General features: G+C 43.4%; 1 protein-coding gene across 7 annotated transcripts in view; it reads right to left on the bottom strand.

Moving 5' to 3' along the window:
• The window catches only part of LOC112263644 (SH2 domain-containing adapter protein F), a 126,613-nt gene that overhangs the window by 84,054 nt on the left and 22,234 nt on the right, over positions 1-20,325 (bottom strand). For all 7 annotated transcript variants that reach the window (XM_024440117.2, XM_024440119.2, XM_024440118.2 and 4 more), the window contains exon 2: positions 17,876-18,017. In XM_024440117.2, the coding sequence (XP_024295885.1) occupies positions 17,876-18,017 (142 nt within the window). The remainder of the gene's footprint in view (positions 1-17,875; positions 18,018-20,325) is intronic.

The following is a 20,325-nucleotide window of genomic DNA, read 5'->3' on the forward strand; positions in this document are numbered from 1 at the left end:
TTATCTGTCGGAAAGATATCAGTTTGTCTCTGTGAATGGTTTGTCCTCTGACAAATCAACTGTAAATTTCGGTGTTCCTCAAGGTTCCGTTTTAGGACCACTATTGTTTTCACTATATATTTTACCTCTTGGGGATGTTATTCGAAAACATAATGTAAACTTTCACTGCTATGCGGATGACACACAGCTGTACATTTCAATGAAACATGGTGAAGCCCCAAAATTGCCCTCGCTAGAAGCATGTGTTTCAGACATAAGGAAGTGGATGGCTGCAAACTTTCTACTATTAAACTCGGACAAAACAGAGATGCTTGTTCTAGGTCCCAAGAAACAAAGAGATCTTCTGTTGAATCTGACAATTAATCTTAATGGTTGTACAGTCGTCTCAAATAAAACTGTGAAGGACCTCGGCGTTACTCTGGACCCTGATCTCTCTTTTGAAGAACATATCAAGACCATTTCAAGGACATCTTTTTCCATCTACGTAACATTGCAAAAATCAGAATCTTTCTGTCCAAAAATGATGCAGAAAAATTAATCCATGCTTTTGTCACTTCTAGGTTAGACTACTGCAATGCTCTATTTTCCGGCTACCCGGATAAAGCACTAAATAAACTTCAGTTAGTGCTAAATACGGCTGCTAGAATCCTGACTAGAACCAAAAAATTTGATCATATTACTCCAGTGCTAGCCTCTCTACACTGGCTTCCTGTCAAAGCAAGGGCTGATTTCAAGGTTTTACTGCTAACCTACAAAGCATTACATGGGCTTGCTCCTACCTATCTCTCTGATTCTGCTTCTACACCTGCATTGCTTGCTGTTTGGGGTTTTAGGCTGGGTTTCTGTACAGCACTTTGAGATATCAGCTGATGTACGAAGGGCTATATAAATAAATTTGATTTGATTCTGAAGTGACAATTTCCCTGAAGCCTGACAATTTCATGTAACAAAATAGTTTAAAAATATATTGCCTTTAAAGCATTGAACATGAATGTCATGTAACAAAATATGCAGGGTTTAAAAGAAATATATACTTTTGTATATTGATTTAAAATGAAAGAGAAGTGACACAATTTTCCTAGTTTAATATTGCATGCTAACAGGAATTTCATGTAACAAAATATGCAGGGTTTAAAAATATATACTTTTGTATATTGATTTAAAGAAAGGCGTTGATGTTTATGGTTAGGTACACATTGGTGCAACCAGTGCTTTTTTCGCGAATGCGCTTGTTAAATCACACGATTGGCGAAGTCGGCTGTGATTCAATGATAAATTAACAGGCACCGCATCGATTATATGCAATGCAGGACAAGCTAGACAAACTAGTAATATCATCAACCATGTGTAGTTAACAAGTGATTATGTTAAGATTGATTGTTTTTTATAAGATAAGTTTAATGCTAGCTAGCACCTTACCTTGACTCCTTGCTGCACTCACATAACAGGTAGTCAGCCTGCCACGCAGTCTCCTTGTGGAGTGCAATGTAGTCATCCTTGATCGATGTCCAAAAATGCAGATTACCGATTTATGAAAACTTGAAATCGGCCCTAATTATTCAGCCATTCCGATTAATCAGTCAACCTCTACTAGAGGCACAATATAGGTTAGAGGGAAAATAAAAAGGATTGGAGGAACTTATTCAAGAACGATCAAGTGTAATTTATTACAAAAATAAAGCGAATTGGATGGAAAATTGTGAAAAATGCACTACAATTTCCTGTGTGAAGGCCAACTTACGGAGGAGAAACATCTTGAGGCAATTAAATGTTTTCAGTGTGGAAAAACACCAGTGCTTGAAGGTATACCAGTAGAGGTATAATCAAACCTTTTTAGATATACTCAAAGATCCATTTTAGCATGTTTTAATTACTCCTATAAAAATGATAGACTTTCAGGTACTCAACAAGGTCTGATTTCATTACTACTGAAACAGGACCCAGGTTGTAAGTATAAAGATCCAGTCCATTTAAAAAACTAGAGGCCTCTTACACTTCAATGTTGTGATGCGAAAATCCTGGCGAAATGCATAGCACATAGAATAAAAAAGATTTTACCAGAAATTGTTCATTCTGATAAGACAGGTTTTTTACATGGATGATATACAGTTGAAGTTGGAAGTTTACATACACTTAGTTTGGAGTCATTAAAACTTGTTTTTCAACCACTTCGCAAATTTCTTGTTAACAAACTATAGTTTTGGGAAGTCGGTTAGGACATCTACTTTGTGCATGACATAAGTAATTTTTTCAAAATTGTTTACAGACAGATTATTTCACTTATACTTCACTGTATCACAATTCCAGTGGGCCAGAAGTTTACATACACTAAGTTGACTGTGCCTTTAAACAGCTTGGAAAATTCCAGAAAGCTTTCGAAGCTTCTGATAGGCTAATTTACATACTTTGAGTCAATTGGAGGTGTACCTGTGGATGTATTTCAAGGCCTACCTTCAAACTCAGTGCCTCTTTGCTTGACATCATTGGAAAATCAAACAAAATTAGCCAAGCCTCAGCCTCAGGAAAAAAATTGTAGACCTCCACAAGTCTGGTTCATCCTTGGGAGCAATTTCCAAACGCCTGAAGGTACAACGTTCAGCTGTACAAACAATAGTACGTCCTTTTTGGAGAAATGTCCTCTGGTCTGATGAAACAAAAATAGAACCGTTGGCCATAATGACCCTCATTATGTTTGGAGGAAAAAGGGGGAGGCTTGCAAGCCGAAGATCACCATCCCAACCGTGAAGCACGGGGATGGCAGCATCATGTTGTGGGGGTGCTTTGCTGCAGGAGGGACTGGTGCACTTCACAATGATGTGGATATATTGAAGCAACATCTCAGGACATCAGTCAGGAAGTTAAAGCTTGGTCGCAAATGGGTCTTCCAAATGGACAATGACCCCAAGCATACATCCAAAGTTGTGGCAACATGGCTTAAGGACAAGAAAGTCAAGATATTGGAGTGGCCATCAGATAGCCAAGACCTCAATCCTATAGAACATTTGTGGGCAGAACTGAAAAAGCGCTGTTCGAGCAAGGAGGCCTACAAATCTGACTCAGTTACACAAGCTATGTCAGGAGGAATGGGCCAAAAATTCACCCATCTTATTGTGGGAAACTTGTGGAAGGCTACCCGAAACATTTGACCCAAGTTAAACAATTTAAAGGAAATGCTACCAATTACTAATTGAGTGTATGTAACCTTCTGACCCACTGGGAATGTGATGAAAGAAATAAAAGCTGAAATAAATCACTCTATTATTCTGACATTTCACATTCTTAAAACTCAGACAGAGTTTTTACGAGGATTAAATGTCAGGAATTGTGAAAAACTGAGTTTAAATGTATTTGGCTAAGGTGTATGTAAACATCCGACTTCAACTGTATGTGTAACGTGTGTCTATGTAGCAGAAAAGCTGTAAAAAAAAAAATGTACAAAATTAAATGTGTCCTCCGAAGATAAAAACACAGCAGAATCAGGAAACAGAGAGATGAAGAAAACTGGGAGAGAGAGAGAGACTGAACCAAACCCCACGGCACCCACACACTAACAGTGGGGATACACTCAACTGAGTTTTCATTTAGCCTTCAGAAGTCAGTCAAACTTTCCACCATTGAATTATTTCTGATGGAATACACAATGAGGGGGACAAAGGCCATTAATTACTAATACACACACTGTGCATGATGCTATGAGTCACTGCCTATTGCACATCTGCTCCTTGTCATTGAAGTACACAGCTCCCATAGGGTTGTGATCTCCTCTGTACTCATACAGTGGGCTTTCACTGAGCTGATTCATTAGCTAGCAGAATGCTAAGCATAGTCGCTTCAGGAGGACAGAGATATGAGACACGCACATATTCATATAATGTGTGCGTGTCATTTATGTTCAATGAGTGGTACTGTCAGCAATAGACTGTTACATACGATTTTTAACAGAATGTTCGAAAAAACTGTATTTTTTTTTGTAGGGGCTCGACTTAAGAGGTTTTAAGGGGGCTGAATAATTTTGCACGCCCAATTCAGTTTTTGATTTGTTAAAAAAGTTTGAAATATCCAATAAATGTCGTTCCACTTCATGATTGTGTCCCACTTGTTGTTGATTCTTCACAAAAAAATACAGTTTTATATCTTTATGTTTGAAGCCTGAAATGTGGCAAAAGGTCGCAAAGTTCAAGGGGGCCGAATACTTTCGCAAGGCACTGTATTTGTGTGTGTATGTTGTGACGGCCCTGAATTTGTCTGACCTGTCTCAGTGCTTCTCCTTCCAATAGGGCGCTTCCCCTTTAATTCCCTATTAAATAGCCAGCATCCGCTGCGCAAAAGTGGGTTTGTGATGGTGGTCCGAATGAGGATGTGTTCAACCCTCAGTTCCGAAGCTTCTTTACTCCGTTTGTTTTGTTGTATTTAAAAGTGTGCTTTGTGGCCTTGTTGCAAGTTTAACCAGGACCGGATCCACTCATTGCTTCCTTTGGACGACACAGATCTGTTGGCGGATTGGATTGTCTGACTGACTGATTGACTACAACTATTTTGCATGTGGTATTTCATTTGTTTTAGTGTGATGTATACCGTGATTATTTATGTGGTCAGTTGTAGTTGAAGACTACTGAGATTTGATACTCTTTATGGTTGTGTGGTAAAAGAGCTTGATATTTTGATTGTATGATTGAGACTGGGTTTACGCTACACTTTTATGAACCGACAAACATTGCGTGACTAAGGTCAGTTCCCTGAACCCCTTTTCCCGGGCTGGACTCTTTTAGGCCCGAGGTACAGGACTTTTCTTGAGGAACCAGAGCTTATTGTTTGTTATATTATTATGTGTGTGATCATTTATGTTGGTAATACAACCCACGCAAAAGAACACATTTGTTTTGAAGTTATTTCCAATAAATCCAATGAATCCAAGTGTATTTCCATACTGACTTTGTCCTTTGTATTGGTGTAGACTTGATGGACCAGATGGGACTATTTCCCTTCCAAACAAAAAGAAGAAATCAATATTTTCTCTGGTAGGCACAACTTACCTGGCACCCCTGCAAACAATAACCTCAAGTCAAAACCGTTACTGTGTGTGTGTGTTGTGTGTGTGTGTGCGTGCGTGCGTATGTGTTATTGCTCATTGTAGAGATGCCTATAGAGAACAGAGAAGGGTAAATGTTTAAATCTAGTTGTGTTTTCCTTGAGAGAGAAGGTAAGAGAGGCAAACAGAGAGAAGGTCAATAAATGTCATAGATACATTTGCTCTGTGAGGGAGAAAAGGCCTCTAGGGTTATTTTACAAGACAACGAGACTTGTATAAAGAAGTCATTCTATCACAGCAAGCCTATCACTCTCTGGCTCCTGGACCGAGTGAGTGTGTTTGTGAGAGAAAGAGGGACTGGGGAGAGGGCGAGAGGAAAAGGAGTTAGAGAGAAAGAGGGACTGGGGAGAGGGCGAGAGGAAAAGGAGTTAGAGAGAAAGAGGGACTGGGGAGAGGAAAAGGAGTTAGAGAGAAAGAGGGACTGGGGAGAGGAAAAGGAGTTAGAGAGAAAGAGGGACTGGGGAGAGGAAAAGGAGTCCTGGACCGAGTGAGGTAGAGAGAAAGAGGGACTGGGGAGAGGAAAAGGAGTTAGAGAGAAAGAGGGACTGGGGAGAGGAAAAGGAGTTAGAGAGAAAGAGGGACTGGGGAGAGGAAAAGGAGTTAGAGAGAAAGAGGGACTGGGGAGAGGAAAAGGAGTTAGAGAGAAAGAGGGACTGGGGAGAGGAAAAGGAGTTAGAGAGAAAGAGGGACTGGGGAGAGGAAAAGGAGTTAGAGAGAAAGAGGGACTGGGGAGAGGAAAAGGAGTTAGAGAGAAAGAGGGACTGGGGAGAGGAAAAGGAGTTAGAGAGAAAGAGGGACTGGGGAGAGGGCAAGAGGAAAAGGAGTTAGAGAGAAAGAGGGACTGGGGAGAGGGCAAGAGGAAAAGGAGTTAGAGAGAAAGACTGACTGGGGTGGAGAGACGGAGAGTGAAGACTAGAGAGAAAAGGAATTTGGGGGAGAGAGAGGGAGAGAGAGGGAGAGAGGAGAAGGATAGAGAGAAAGAGAGGGATTGAGAGAGCGAGGGAGAGGATAAGGGGTTAGAGAGATGATTCAGGGTTATGAAGACAACTTCATCGGTGTGTTTGGCCCTTGGACCCGCCTCATCCAGCCCTGCTGTTAGACTGCTGTCTCTGCTGCATTACGCACAGACAGACAAGCACACAGGCAGACAGGCAGGCAGGCACACACACACGCAGGCAGGCACGCAGGCAGGCACGCAGGCAGACAGACAGGCCGACTCCTTTAGGACCCCTCTCCACTACAGTTCACTCAGGATACTCTACACCACTCCAGCCCTGAGGCCCTTCACACATGCTGGGGGTCCCCAGGGCACAAAGGAACAAGGGGCATTCTGGGTGAAGTGAGGGGATCAAATTTGAGTTATGATAGTCAAAAGCAGCGTCTTGGGCTTAAATGGATCCAGGGATGATATTGATCCTATGTCTTGCTTTTAGAGTGCCTATTGCAGACTGAGCTGCAGTTAACGTTGCAGTAATGGTATAGTTGTGCCATAACGCTGGCAGAGAGCCCAGCACACTCTGATGTCTGGGAGAGAGCACGGTTCTGCATTACATCCGTCTGTCTGTCGCTCTCATGGTGCTCAACAGTTGTAGGTCTCTCTAGCCCTCTCCAACACAGTCACACCTAATAGAGTTTGCTCTCACACCAGAGTGCCAACAGCCCTGATTTCCTGTGTGCATATGCAGCTCGACCACCACCACCGCAGAGACACAACATACCATTCAAACCAACCAGAACAAACCAGCTCCATTACTCAGCAGCTCAGACTGCCAGATCTGACCAAACCGCCCCATCAAGTTAAACTATCAGACTGCGATGACTGTGGGCCCGTCAGTATGACAGAATGGCGAAATTGATACTTGACACATCAAATGACCTACAGCTTCTCTTTCAGACTGTTTGGTCTTTTAAAGCATGACTGAATAAAGTCACAGTGTCTGTGAGGCAGACAGGCAGGCAGGGCAGACAGACAGGCAGATCAGTTGAGCTAACAGAGAGGAGAGGAGACAGTAAATAGCGGGTGTAAATCGTTCCGGTGGCCGTCCTCTCCTCTGCAGTGGCCCTGACAAGGATTAACGGAGCCATTCATTTTAGAGAAGAAATTAATGACTTAAAATACCATCACCCTGCACTGGAGTTCCAGCCCATCCCACCTAGCACTGTCTCTGCCCACCCAGGCATGACGGATGGTCGCTCAGCCTGCCAACCCAACCATCCATCCTTGGCACCTGGCACAGTCTGCCTGCCTCACCAACACAGCGGGGCCTTTTTATATATTTTGTTAATTGTTTTATGTAACCTTTATTTAACTGTGGCAGTTGGCTACCCACCACTTCCTCTACTCGCATCCTGGTATTACAGCTCAGCCAGCCCCAGTGTGTGAGTGTGTGTGTCCTAACAGGCCAGTGTAAATTCACAGTGTCACCCACACCTAGTCAGGGAGAGAGGCTGCTTTTACGCCCGATGGACAGGGAGTGAAGGGGAGGAGGAGAGAGGATGGATGGGGAAGGTAGGGCCTGTAACCAGCCCTCTGTGGTTTGGGGCTGTGGTACAGTTTGGGGCTGTGGTGCATTGCTGTTAGCTGTGGTACAGCTAACAGCAATGCAAATGTAATCAAAAATCAAATCAAAGACTTTATTTTGGCTATCCAATTGCATGAGTTTTGATGGCCTCTTAAAAAGAGGATCCAATCAGCTTTCTATAGGCTAGGCCTACTATATTTATTTCTCAAATTTACTAATATTAAGCACATTGCTTCTATTTACAACAGGAGTATAGCCTACCTGTCTGACATGAAGATTAACCACAGGAAAAGCCTCCTCAAGTCCGCTATTTAAGTGTATTGATGACATGTATTTTTTTTACTTTTTCAAATCACAGTTGCACACCTCATGTAGCCTAGCCCATAGGCCTATTTGTTTTTTTAAAATGTTTTTATAAGATTTGTTTAACAACTAAAGTAGCCAAATAACGTCTTAAAATGAAGCACATGAATCCGCTTTACAACCAGTGTAGAGCCTAACTGGCATACATAGACTGCGCGTGAGTTTCAAGTTTGGGGAAGATACTTTTCACCATAAAAATGCACCTTAATAATAAAGCATTACGTGCATAATCGCATTTGAGAATGGTGTTTTCCCGATAATTGATTACATTTCAGAACATTTGCACTTATCAGCACTTACTGCCGTGTGCACATTGCTGCCCATATAATGTGAAGAAATAGCCTAATAGTTTATCAACATTTAAGCTAAACATTCTGATCTGTTGCATCAGCCTCATTGCATTTAAAAGGTTTTTTGATGGGAGTGGTTGTATTCATTTGGGCTCTATCGCTTCCCACAACTGTCCCAGACTATGTTTGGAATAATTCATCTCACACAGAAGGACAAGTTGACCAATATAATATATACATTTTTATATTATGGGGGATAGTAGATTGACATAGGCTAGTACTTTGCTGTTTGTTAGGCCTAGTTCTTCTAACATCATCCATATGAATATCGATAACAAGGACGCGCGCATTTGGTCCCCGATGTGTCTGTCTTCACTTGTAGCCTACTTCAGAGCCTGAGACGCTGGTGAGAAGGACCCGATCACGTGACAGGCATTGGTGAATAAGAATGGAGATCTGAGAGAGCCATGTGAGTAAGAGGTGCTTCGGAGCAAGGCCATTAGCAGCCGGAATAAGGGAATAATAATTATTATATACAGCCCAAGGGTGCAATGGCCACTGAAGGCATGGATGTTTCTAGGGGGCATTACAGCCACACAAGGGGGATGGCATTATCAAGTGTTGGTCAAATTATGAATGAGAGACTGATGAATGGTGTGCAGACTGCACTATAACAAAGCAGAGCTCATGCCTTATGTTACTTTATTCAAATCATTATTAAAGTCTCATCATGCAGCCTTAGAAAGTATTACAAATCTAAATATGTAGCCCAACCGTTGCATCACAACTGTTTCATTGTTAACCGATCAACATAGAACATACGCACGTGTGAACTCCCTCGTAAATCCTTTGGAGAAAATATCCTTTCTATTTTGATTCAGCTATGTCCGATTGTATTCTTCATACTATAAAACGATACCACGTAATTCTAAGCCAAATCTTATCTGCTAAATGAACTAGTGTAGCCCACAGCCATATGGCATAACCAGATCAGGGCCTAACATAAGGACAACTGCTATTCTGTTCTTCTGAAATAGACTACATTTTCTTCATATCATGCTTCTTTAGATCTGTCTAAATTAAATAATGGATTTATTGTGAAGGTCTAGGCTATATTACATGGATTTATTATACTTTTTAAACTAAACATGTTCCAAAGGTCTGCATCAGTAGCTTGGACGCTATGCGTGGAAGCCAGGAGATGCTAAACGTGTTTATGTTAATTAAACGATACATTACCATGAGACCAGCAGTTATTTTCTTGACAATCACCGGCTGACAAAAAGTAATGACAGTCACAGCTCTAGTCCAAACCAACAGATCCACTCTAGGAAACGTTACAGGACTTTCCTTTACAACACATGCAGGTGTAGATGGAGCTTGTGGCAATCCTAGATGTCACTGTTGAAGGATTGATCATTGGCTCAAATTGCTTATGTATCTAATCCACAGAACCTGACGGAAACCTACACCTTTCATTACCAAGAGACTATAACACTATAATTTAATCTCTCCACCTATGGTATCAGGATTCAACGTAAATGCCATGGTGGATATTAAATGGATGGACGGCCGTGTATAAAATCATAGAACAGCACATTGAGTCAGCGACAGTAAGTGAGTGGGTGGGGCTGGGGGGTTAACGGCTTGGCTGGAGGGGGGTTAACGGCTTGCCTGCGCGAGACCTCTCTCCTCATCAATAAGTCGTCAGTCCTTCTGCCTGGACGCCGCTCTGTCCCTCACCTCCCGCCTCCCACGCTTCCTGTTTCCTGGCCTTACTAAATTAGCCCTCAGCACCAAGGCCACAGAACGGTGGACTACACAGGCACAGCAGCATTAACCCTTTCTACACTACAGGTCAAGTCTGAAACCAGGAAGAAAGAAAGCCTTGTATTTGTGACAGCTGTGTACTTTAAGTACCAGGGCCTCTGTACCGGCAAGACAATTATCCTGACAAGCTCTCAACATTTTCCATGACACTCATAAAAAGACCGCAATGTCAAACTCTGGAGGAGAGGATCATGACAAAATAACACCATGAAATCAGAAAACAAGGATACACTCAAATCCCCATTTCCATGCAATCAGAACACATCACAGTGCAAAGCTGAGAAAATCCCCCTTTCAAGAGTATAGCACTGTCTGTACATGTCCAGGATATACCTCAAGTTTCAGCTCGGAGCAGAACCAGCTTACGGGCCAAGAAATGTGCCGACACATGTATTAGCCTGGCTCTCATAACCCTGAGTCAGTTTCCCCCCATATGAAAAAGCTATTGGAAACCACTCTGCATAGCGCTCTTCCTTTCTCTCCCCTGTAAGTGGCCCAATAAATAAAGCCACAGGTAGAGATGTACTGTGGGGAAACACCCAGCAATGTGCAGGTATCCCAGTCTGACATATTGCCATGCCAGCAATATCTCTGGCTATAAAACAGTGCCCTCCTCCTCCATAGAGCTGAGTGGGTAGTAGTGAGCCACGCCATAGTGTGTGTGTGGTGAGTAATTGGATTAATAACCCACAGTAGGAACCACAACACATCTGGTTGGCATGGGATGCTCTAGTGCCAGCATTAGGAAACTTTTCCCAGCAGCACTGAGTGAGTGATTTGAGCATGTTCCAGTTGGAGCTTTATGAACTGTAGGTGAAAGCAGGTACTGCGGTTCCTCTCCCATGAGTCAGCTAGTATGGTGGAAAAAGCCAAGGTTTCTGCTGTACTCGTGGGTTAATGTCCACTAGATAACTAGGTGGGTATGACTGGGAAGTGAGGATGAAATTATCCGGAAAGACACACTGTACAGTGAGGCTGCTTTGGTTGTCACAGTGTGTCGTACATTCACCACAGCGACTCAGTTCTGTCATGGTCCTTAGGCCCAGGGGCTTGTTTTCACCTCACCTGAGGTGATGTGGCTTGGCCCTGTATCAGCCCAGGGTTCAGGGTGGTGGTGGGTACTGGACACGGCTGCCTGTGTTTGCTCATCACAGCCCAGTCATGCCGGTTGTTTGCACAACGCCTCCCACACACTGTGGGAAACATCTCATATGGCTGGCGGATTGGGCTGGGAAGGATGGGCCCCTGTGTGTGAGAGAGAATGTGTGTGTGTGTGTGTGTGTGTGTGTGTGTGCCCACACACTCAGGGAGTGTCACGTCTATTACTGGAGTCGTTGAGAAATGGCCTGAAGAGTACAGCCCTGCAGTATACACACAGCCCTCTCTGTCTGCATGGCCCTGACTGCAAGTCTCAACAAATACAACAATATAACAGAGAGGAAAGGAGAGGAAAAGAGAATCCGCAAAATATGATAATTCCGTCTTCCAGCAGCCCCATCTGTAATTAGCTGGTGGTGGTGCACGTGAAGAATGGCCCAGCTGATAGCTTAGAACGTGTGTGTGTGTGTGCGCGCACACACACTCGTGGGAGTGTGGGGTCTGCTGCACGGCTTGCCCATACACGAGCACACACACACAAAAGCACACACACACACAAAAGCACACACACACACACACACACACATGATACACAGTATCTCTGCAGACTTCTGCAGGCCCTGCTGTAAGCGAAAGCCAGTAAAAACAGAGAGGATTATGGATCAGACTTTACAGGTTAGTAAGTCATGACAAGCACCTCCAGCAGGTTCATAAATCAGATGGGGAGACTCCAGGGAGAGGGCTGGATTACACCTTATACACACACACACCTCTGTCAGCGTAACCGTTAGGAAAATGCCTGTGTAATAACCTACTCTTTATCCTAGGCCACACATCATACATTTCACACTGTGTGTGTGTCGCACAAGTCAAACAAAAGGATTATGGTATTACAAATCCAGCAAACAGCTATTTCTTATTAGCCCACTTCAGAATTAGTCATCACCATTTTACCCAAAAACCCATGAAATCACAAACTAAAGACAATCTACGAAAACAAGGACTGTAATAATGTACACTCACTCCTAAAAGTGGTTATAACAAACAATCACTTGAGGCAAACAACAAATGTCTTTGCTCAGTGTTAAGTGCTACGCAATTATCAATCTGATTCCTAAATGCTAAACAATCAACAACTCACGAGGCCATTAAATGAACAAAACATTTTGTCCCGCCATCTGTTGAAGACAATAGAGGTTAAAACTATTTATCCTGCAGCAGAAGTATAGCCATTTAAAATATAGAACACAACGTTGAAATGAAAGCAGAGTTAAGTTAGCAATACAATGTAAATCAAATCAAATGTATTTATATAGCCCTTCATACATCAGCTGATATCTCAAAGTGCTGTACAGAAACCCAGCCTAAAACCCCAAACAGCAAGCAATGCAGGTGTAGAAGCACGGTGGCTAGGAAAGGGCTTAGAGTTATCGAAGTATGTTTCTGGAGACACACTGAGCACAGAAACCAGAGCACAGAAACCAGGGCACAAGCTAGCATCAGAGGTGGCATGGAAACATTCAAACCACCACACGCTCATGGCTGCAATGGTGTGACAGTTTCCTGTCCTTTTGGTTATAAGAAGGAACCGGTAAAGAACATTCAGAACAGTCTAGAGTTGGGCAAACACACCATAACAAACACACACTAGTATCTCAAAGTGAATAAGACTAACAGGCATAGTTGGAGTTGGCAGAGTTTGTCAGTGCAGCAAATGATGAATCTGATGGTGAACTCAATGAGGCATACAAAAGCCGTTCTGAATGGATGAGAATGGATGTACACATGAAGACCAGAACTGCAGAAAACAACCAAGTTGTGTCTACCACCCCAGGGAGAAGACGACTGTACAGACTGGCTGCTTTGTATCCTACAAGATACTCTCAATATCACCCTGCGTCTCCTCTACAGAGACTCTTCAGAGACTAGCTACATCAACATGACCAAAGTAAAAGACCAGTTACAGGTTGAGAGAGACGGTCTTCAGACAGAGCTCCCTGTACTGGAGTTGAACAAGCATGGGATGGAGGAGTTTTTAAATCCAGTTGGTACTACATCTCTACTGAGAAGAGAAACTGGGAGGAGAGCAGGCGGGACTGTCTGAGGAGAGGAACTGACCTGGGGATCATAAACAGCAGAGGGGAACAGGTATTTGTAAACGGATTCTGGGAAGTCTGGATTGGTCTGACGGACAGAGATGAAGAGAGGATCTGGAATTGGGTGGATGGCACACCGCTTACCACTGGGTACTGGGGAAGTCGACAGCCTAATAGTCATCTAGGACGGAACGAGGACTGTGCTGAGAAATGGCCACGTCTTCTTCTGTAGAAAAAAGCTAGCATGAAGCACCATGCAGCGAAGTGCATTTCTGGTCCTGTGAGAAATCGGCCTAGACCTAACTAAAACTTCAAACCCAACTAAAGTTAAACTCAAGTCAACTACTCTCAAACAGGATGACGTTAATAAAGACATCAGTGCTAGTGCTTAGTTACACAAATGAATAATGCTAATTATTGTGCTTAAACATGCTCTGATGATTTCAGTTATGGTATTGTCTATGTTCTCTTTCTCTATCTGTAGTAATTGTGTGTCAAAACTGTCATTTTCAAGTTGAATTAATAAACTGTATAACTCTGAGATGTATCTCAGACAAACTTTTCTTCAAAAGTTTGTTCCTGTGAGTCTGTATGGCTGTGAGTCTGGTGCGTGAAGAGACACTGGGTTTGAGTGGTACAGACAAATTCAATCTATGAAGAAACCTGAGACTGCATTTTTGGCTGGAGTCGAGGGGGGCAATAAACCAATATTAATAGAAACCAGTCTGATTTATCAATGATCCAGTGCCTCTAATTAATTAGATACACATTTTATATGAAACTACGATTCACACTCCTCTGAAGGTTTAAACATTACAGTCGCTTTTATGTAGCGGTAAGCCCAATGCTCTTCAACAGTCTATATAAATGTGGTCGGTGTGAATTAAAGACGTGCTCTGTCGGAAAACCATAAATAGGAGAGCTAGGAGAGTTGTTGATTTGAGTATTACAGCCAGCCGATGCACATCAGTGAGGTCCAGTACCAGTGGACGGAGACGACAGAGAGAAAGTCAGGCTCTGATGTTAACAAAGGCAGAGGGTAACACTGCCGGGGAAAATCTATTTCAGCCTGGACAGTGAGACAGAGAGACAGAGAGACAGAGAGAGACAGACAGAGACAGAGACACAGAGAGCGACAGAGACACAGACACAGAGAGCGACAGAGAGAGAGAGAAGAATTTCTGACCAGGCCTCACTCCAGTAAATCCCTCCACTGCCATACTGCAGAGGTGTGGGCAGTGGCTCGTCTCCCTCTCCTGCCACAGAATTGTAGGATGCTAGCCTGACAAATATGCTCAACACTGCCAGTGCCAGAGCTTTGGCAGGACATTGGTCAATCAGGGGGAACATAGTAATTACACTGTCCATAGACAGAATACAAAGAATGGGGCTAATACAGCCATTTCAACCATCCAGTGTAATCCTGTGTGTATGCGTAAATCAAAGTCTACTATTTGACACTTGCTTGATGAAACAATCACAGTGAATCCGTTCTTCAGTGCTCTGCTAGTTTACTGTGGTTATCAACAGGATGGCAGAAGTGGGCTGAATAAATCCAGAAAACAGCATAATTTCAAATGCTCCCTGACAGCTCAGTCAAAACAACAGCAAAACTAGAACTGGCAATCAACAGAATAAACTACAAGGAATACGCCTCTGAACAGTCTCTGAACACAGCAGAAATAGACATGGCCGTCAGTAAAACTGTATGATCCTTACAGACAGGGAGATTTATTAATCGTGGCAGATATCTTCTTCTGATGAATGAGAAAATGTCAATGTTGGACTAGTAAATGTATGTCAAAAGGATCTCCAATCCGATGCAGATCTGACAACGTACACAGACATGAGTTACACACCGAGGACATTCACAGATATTTACTGATGTAAAGTTTATTCGTGCTGTGTTATTATGTCTTACAATGTGATTGCTTGATTACTCTGATTGCTCGCAATCCACATTCCTATCAACCTTGTTGATTGGAAATAAAAGGTTTCCAATTCAAATGCAAAAAAAGGGCTTTATAGCAGAAGCCTGGCAGGGTTATGACCATAAACCAGAAGTCTCTGGTCACATTAACCTCTCTAGGCTAGGGGGCGGTATTTTCCCATCCAGATGAAAAGCGTGCCCAAAGTAAACTGCCTGCTACTCAGGCCCAGAAGCTAGGATATTATTAGTAGATTTGGATAGGAAAAACTCTGAAGTTTCTAAAACTGTTTGAATGATGTCTGTGAGTATAACAGAACTTATTTTGCAGGCGAAACACCGAGGACAAACCATCCAGGAATCTTTTGTTTGTTGAAGTGACAGAGCATTCAATGAGTTTTCTATAGGAACAGCACTTGCTTGCAGTTCCTATCGCTTCCACTGGATGTCAACAGTCTTTAGAAATTGGTTGATGTTTTCCCTTTGTGTAATGAAGAAGTAGGGCTGTTCAGAACGAGGGTCGAGTCTAGTGTACTGTTGTGGTTGGGGTGCGCGACCTGAAAGCTTGCTCAACTTTGTTTTTATCCGCTATTGAACGCAGTTTATCCCGTCTTAAATTGTATCGATTATTTACGTTAAAAAAATACCTAAAGTTGTATTAGGAAAGTTGTTTGAAATGTTTGGACAAAGATTACAGGTAATTTATTAGATATTTTGTAGTCATGTTGCGCTAGTTGGAACCGGTGTTTATCTGGATCAAACACGCCAAATAAATGGACATTTTGGAGATATAATGACAGAATGAATTGAACAAAAGGACAATTTGTGATGTTTATGGCACATATTGGAGTGCCAAAATAAGAAGCTCTTCAAAGGTAACGCATTAATTATATCGTTATTTCTGAGTTTTGTGTCGCGCCTAGCGGGATGAAATATGATTGTCTGTGTTTGTTTAATGGGGTGCTGTCCTCAGATAATCGCATGGTTTGCTTTCGCTGTAAAGCCTTTTTGATATCAGACACCGTGGCTGGATTAACAAGAAGTTCAACTTTATTTTGAGATATTGCATGTGTATTTTCAAGAATGTTTAATATTTACAATTCTGCAGTTTGAATTTGGCGCCCTGCACTTTCACTGGATGTTGGTCAGGTGGGACGGTAGCGTCCCATCTAGCCTAGAGAGGTTTTAAACCTTACTATTCAGCAGAGAGAAAAGGTCAGGGTTGAAGGTCAAACCAGTGAAACTGATGAAGGCGAGAGGTTGTCAGGAGGGCCATTAAGTCCTAGCTTGTCATCATATGGAGCAGAAGAGGGGAGGGATGGCCACAGTAAAGTGGTTCTGCCATTACACTGGGGAGAGAGGGTGGGTGAGGGGACGGGGAGGAAGATGAAACCCAACATGGGAGAGGTCAGGACCTTCTAATCTCTTATAAAAACACCTCGTCTTCTGAGCCTTGACATCCCTAATGGAACAGACCACTTGGTGACTGGTCCAAAGCTCCAGAATGTTCAGTGAGGGAATATGCTAACCGCAAGATTCTCCTTTAAATATCTTGGAATTCTGTGCTTGTTTTCTTCATTCTTTGTTGATGTTGTTCTGTCCTCGCACACTGCATAATCATGTTCATTTTGACAAAGTTGTGGTGAGTAGGGTTTCTGCTGAATCCTAGCGTTAGCAGAGCTATTGTTGTCTCAAATCCATGTCTTCTTTCAGAGCAGTACGGTTGTCACCGAACATGACTAGCTCAAAGAAAAAATACATCTAAAGGCCTGTCTTTCCTGAAGATGTATTTGCTGTGGAGGTTGTTTTCACATTACCTATCTGCTAGTAGAATGTATTCTGTCTATTTAAGAGCAAAACAACTGCATTCAATTGTATTTCTGATACCCAGCTCTCCACAAAATCATTTTGTGGTCTACCGCATCTGTCATGTAGCATGCCACGTGGCCATCTGACCAAGTTAATTAGTGGCAAGCCAACAAACATAAGGTCAAGTGACATATGGTCAAGTGACATGCTAATTAATTGTCAACAAAGAAGCAGCTTCCATATGCAGACATGATGAAGGCTAAGATGCATTACTAGACATGTAACATGTAATTCCACAGAGAGGCAGAGGTTGTATGGAAGGCTAACCCAAGGTACCAGACAGTTGACTAACAAATACGGTCTGCTAGCAGTCATATTAAACGCCACACTAAACCCAAACAGAGAGGTAAGTTAGCGTGAGTTTGTAAGAGGTAGAGGGTAGCCTTGCTTTGCACTGCTTAGATTTTTTTTAAACTTTGCTCTGCTCTGCCTTGCATGTTACCTCAGAGTGTGATGCCTCTGCCCTCGGGCTCAGCTGGCTCTGGCTGACAGCACCCGGTCAGGGCACCCACCCAGGGTCACGGGAACATTTAGGGTAGGACTGAGCTCTCTGGCGTCCAGGCAGTCGCTCCAATTACAAAAGCCACAAGTCCTCAACGGCTGACCAGGGGGATACACGAGTCCCATCTCCCAAACGTCTGGAAAGACGAATGAAGGTGGCAACTGATAACTAACAAAATTGTATGCACTCACGACTCACTCTGGACAAGAGCGTCTGCTAAATGACTAAAATGTCAAATGTAATGTGCCGAGGTTTGAAGAGCCCAGGGGAGAACAGAGTACTGATCTACCTGCCATCATCTTCTGGGCCTCATAGGGCTCCATGTAGCCATCGTTCTCTGTGCTGGCCTGGGTCACCTTCTCGGTGGTGGCCTGGGTCCCCCCGTCCTGCTCCGCATCAAACGGGTCTGCATAGTCATCCAGGATAAGGAGCTGGAGGGAGAGAGGGAGGGAGGAAGGGGATGAGAGTAGGTGAGAAAAGATTAGAATACATTTAACTGCTCTGTTTAAAACCACAACACATTCCGGAGCCCAGGGAGTTACATTTTCTCCTCATCTCCTGCCTCTGCAATGTAACTGGAACCTTAGGAGAGGAGTGGAGGTGACCGTATTAGTGATAGTACCCGTCTGGGCTCTGCAGGAACATGTGATCTCCACACATCACAACACCCAGACAGAAGATTAAGAGCGAGAGAGACATAAATAACAGTCTCTTCCTCCGTATGTCTCAGTTCCACCATCTCCTCTTTAGACTTAGTGCTCCCTTCTACGTCTAATTATACCGTGGCACTCTGACAGTGCCGGCTTTTCAAAAAGCGGGGAGAGAAAGAGGACAGCCCACAACTGGTAAACTGTCTTAAAGAGAAACAATTCTGCAGATGTACAGGGATTTGGCAGCGAGCCATGGCTAATTGCAGTCTTGCTCTCTTTACTAAGAATTTCTTGCAGAAGCTGGCAATTAAGTGGACATCCTGTCCTGAGCCCCAGAAATACAGCCAACTCTTAGAGTATCAAAATGACTGTCCACACACAGTTTCAGCATGTCTGGCCAGGGCAATTTCCTGAGGCGCAAGAAAACTGTTTCCTTCACATACAGAATTCTCTTCCAGATAACAAAGTAAATATTTCAAGTTCTCTCCCATCTGCCATGTTGGACAGGGACTGCAAAGAGAGAGGCTGACCAAAGGGGGTTTGGACCAGAGGGGTGTTGGACTGGCTAATACCAGTAACAGTAGATGGGAAAAAAACATGGGCTATCTTCAGTTGGGACTCTTCAGAATCAATAGTGGTGGCAATCTGTTCACTCAGCGGGCAGACAGACGGACTGGAGGAGTGGGGGGCGGGGGGGGCTGGATCCTGGGTCCAAAAACTGAGAAACAACTCAACTGAGACCTACCCTGACTAAGTCAACACACACACACACACACACAAAATGTGCAGACAAGCATACTGTACATTGACAAGCACACACAGGACACATTTGCACAGACAATCACACACATGCAGTCAAGCACACACACACGCAGTCACACACACACACATGCACACACAGGAAAGGAGTCGATTGGCACTACACCCCATGAGTCATACATTAGCAGGAAGAGGTTGATTTTCATTCTAAATAAGCTCTTCAGTCATCTAGTGGACAGAGCTGGGCAATCCTAGGGTGAACTAGACTACTGCATGCCATGGCTGTACCGACCGACCAACCAACCAACTGTCCTTAAACACAACCACAGCCCTTCCTCCACACCCTTCTCAGGACTACAGCCCACAGGGGAAGACACCTGCCAAGCCTCCCAGGCGGGGACTTTAAGGGGGAACCGAGGAATCCAGTACAGTACGATCCATGTCTAAAGCATTTCCCCAACTCCAGGTTCTCACACCACCTGGGAAAGCACCGTCCTTCTCCTTCTGATCCAGTTTTGATTTCACTGAACAAGATAAGATACGATATACAAAACTGAAACCTTTCAAAGTGCAACGCATTAAAGAGTGAAAATATCACCTTGGATGATGCAATGCTGCGTAGGGTAAGAGGAGAGGATGATTTATAGGAAGAAGGCGGCATATGCTCCAACAGATCACCTACACAAATCGGTAGATTAGTCACTAGACAGGTTTTAAAATAAAAAAACTTAAATGTGCTTCATACTGGCCACAGTGTGGTATACACTGATGGCCTGCCTCCTGCTTTTCCGTACGTTTTCGGGACATAACATAAGTTGGACTAGTTTGCCACAGCGTAATTATGGGTTCCTCCTCTGTTTTTCTTAAGTGAAATTAAAAGAGGAAATGCATCCAATGCAAACACTCTTTTGGCTTGTTTTTCTGCCACAAATATAATACATCTCCCGCACAACTTTAATTCAATTCAGACAGTCAGGTTACAGATGTTCCTGTCCCTGAAGTATTCAACAGTTACATGTTCCCCCTCACATGGAGTATCTTTATCCACTTCACACTATATACCACCTTCGGTCTGTGTCCATATGAATACAGTAGCACAGCCCAAACCAGATACTAAGTCATCCTGACCTAAACAGGGGAGTGTGTACTTACAGCCAGTCTGACTGAACACATTCCATGTGGGAGAGAGCAAGTGAGAGAACCTCAGTGCATTAAGCTGCCTCTGTAGGGCAGGCAGCAGTGTACGCCAGGAGGCGTCTGTGTGTCCACGTGGTAAACCCAGCAGAGAGAGCCTGGTTTAGTAATGAAAAGGAAACTGTGCTTTATGACT

This window comes from Oncorhynchus tshawytscha, linkage group LG12 (assembly GCF_018296145.1).
Source record: "Oncorhynchus tshawytscha isolate Ot180627B linkage group LG12, Otsh_v2.0, whole genome shotgun sequence".
Classification (NCBI taxonomy): domain Eukaryota; kingdom Metazoa; phylum Chordata; class Actinopteri; order Salmoniformes; family Salmonidae; genus Oncorhynchus; species Oncorhynchus tshawytscha.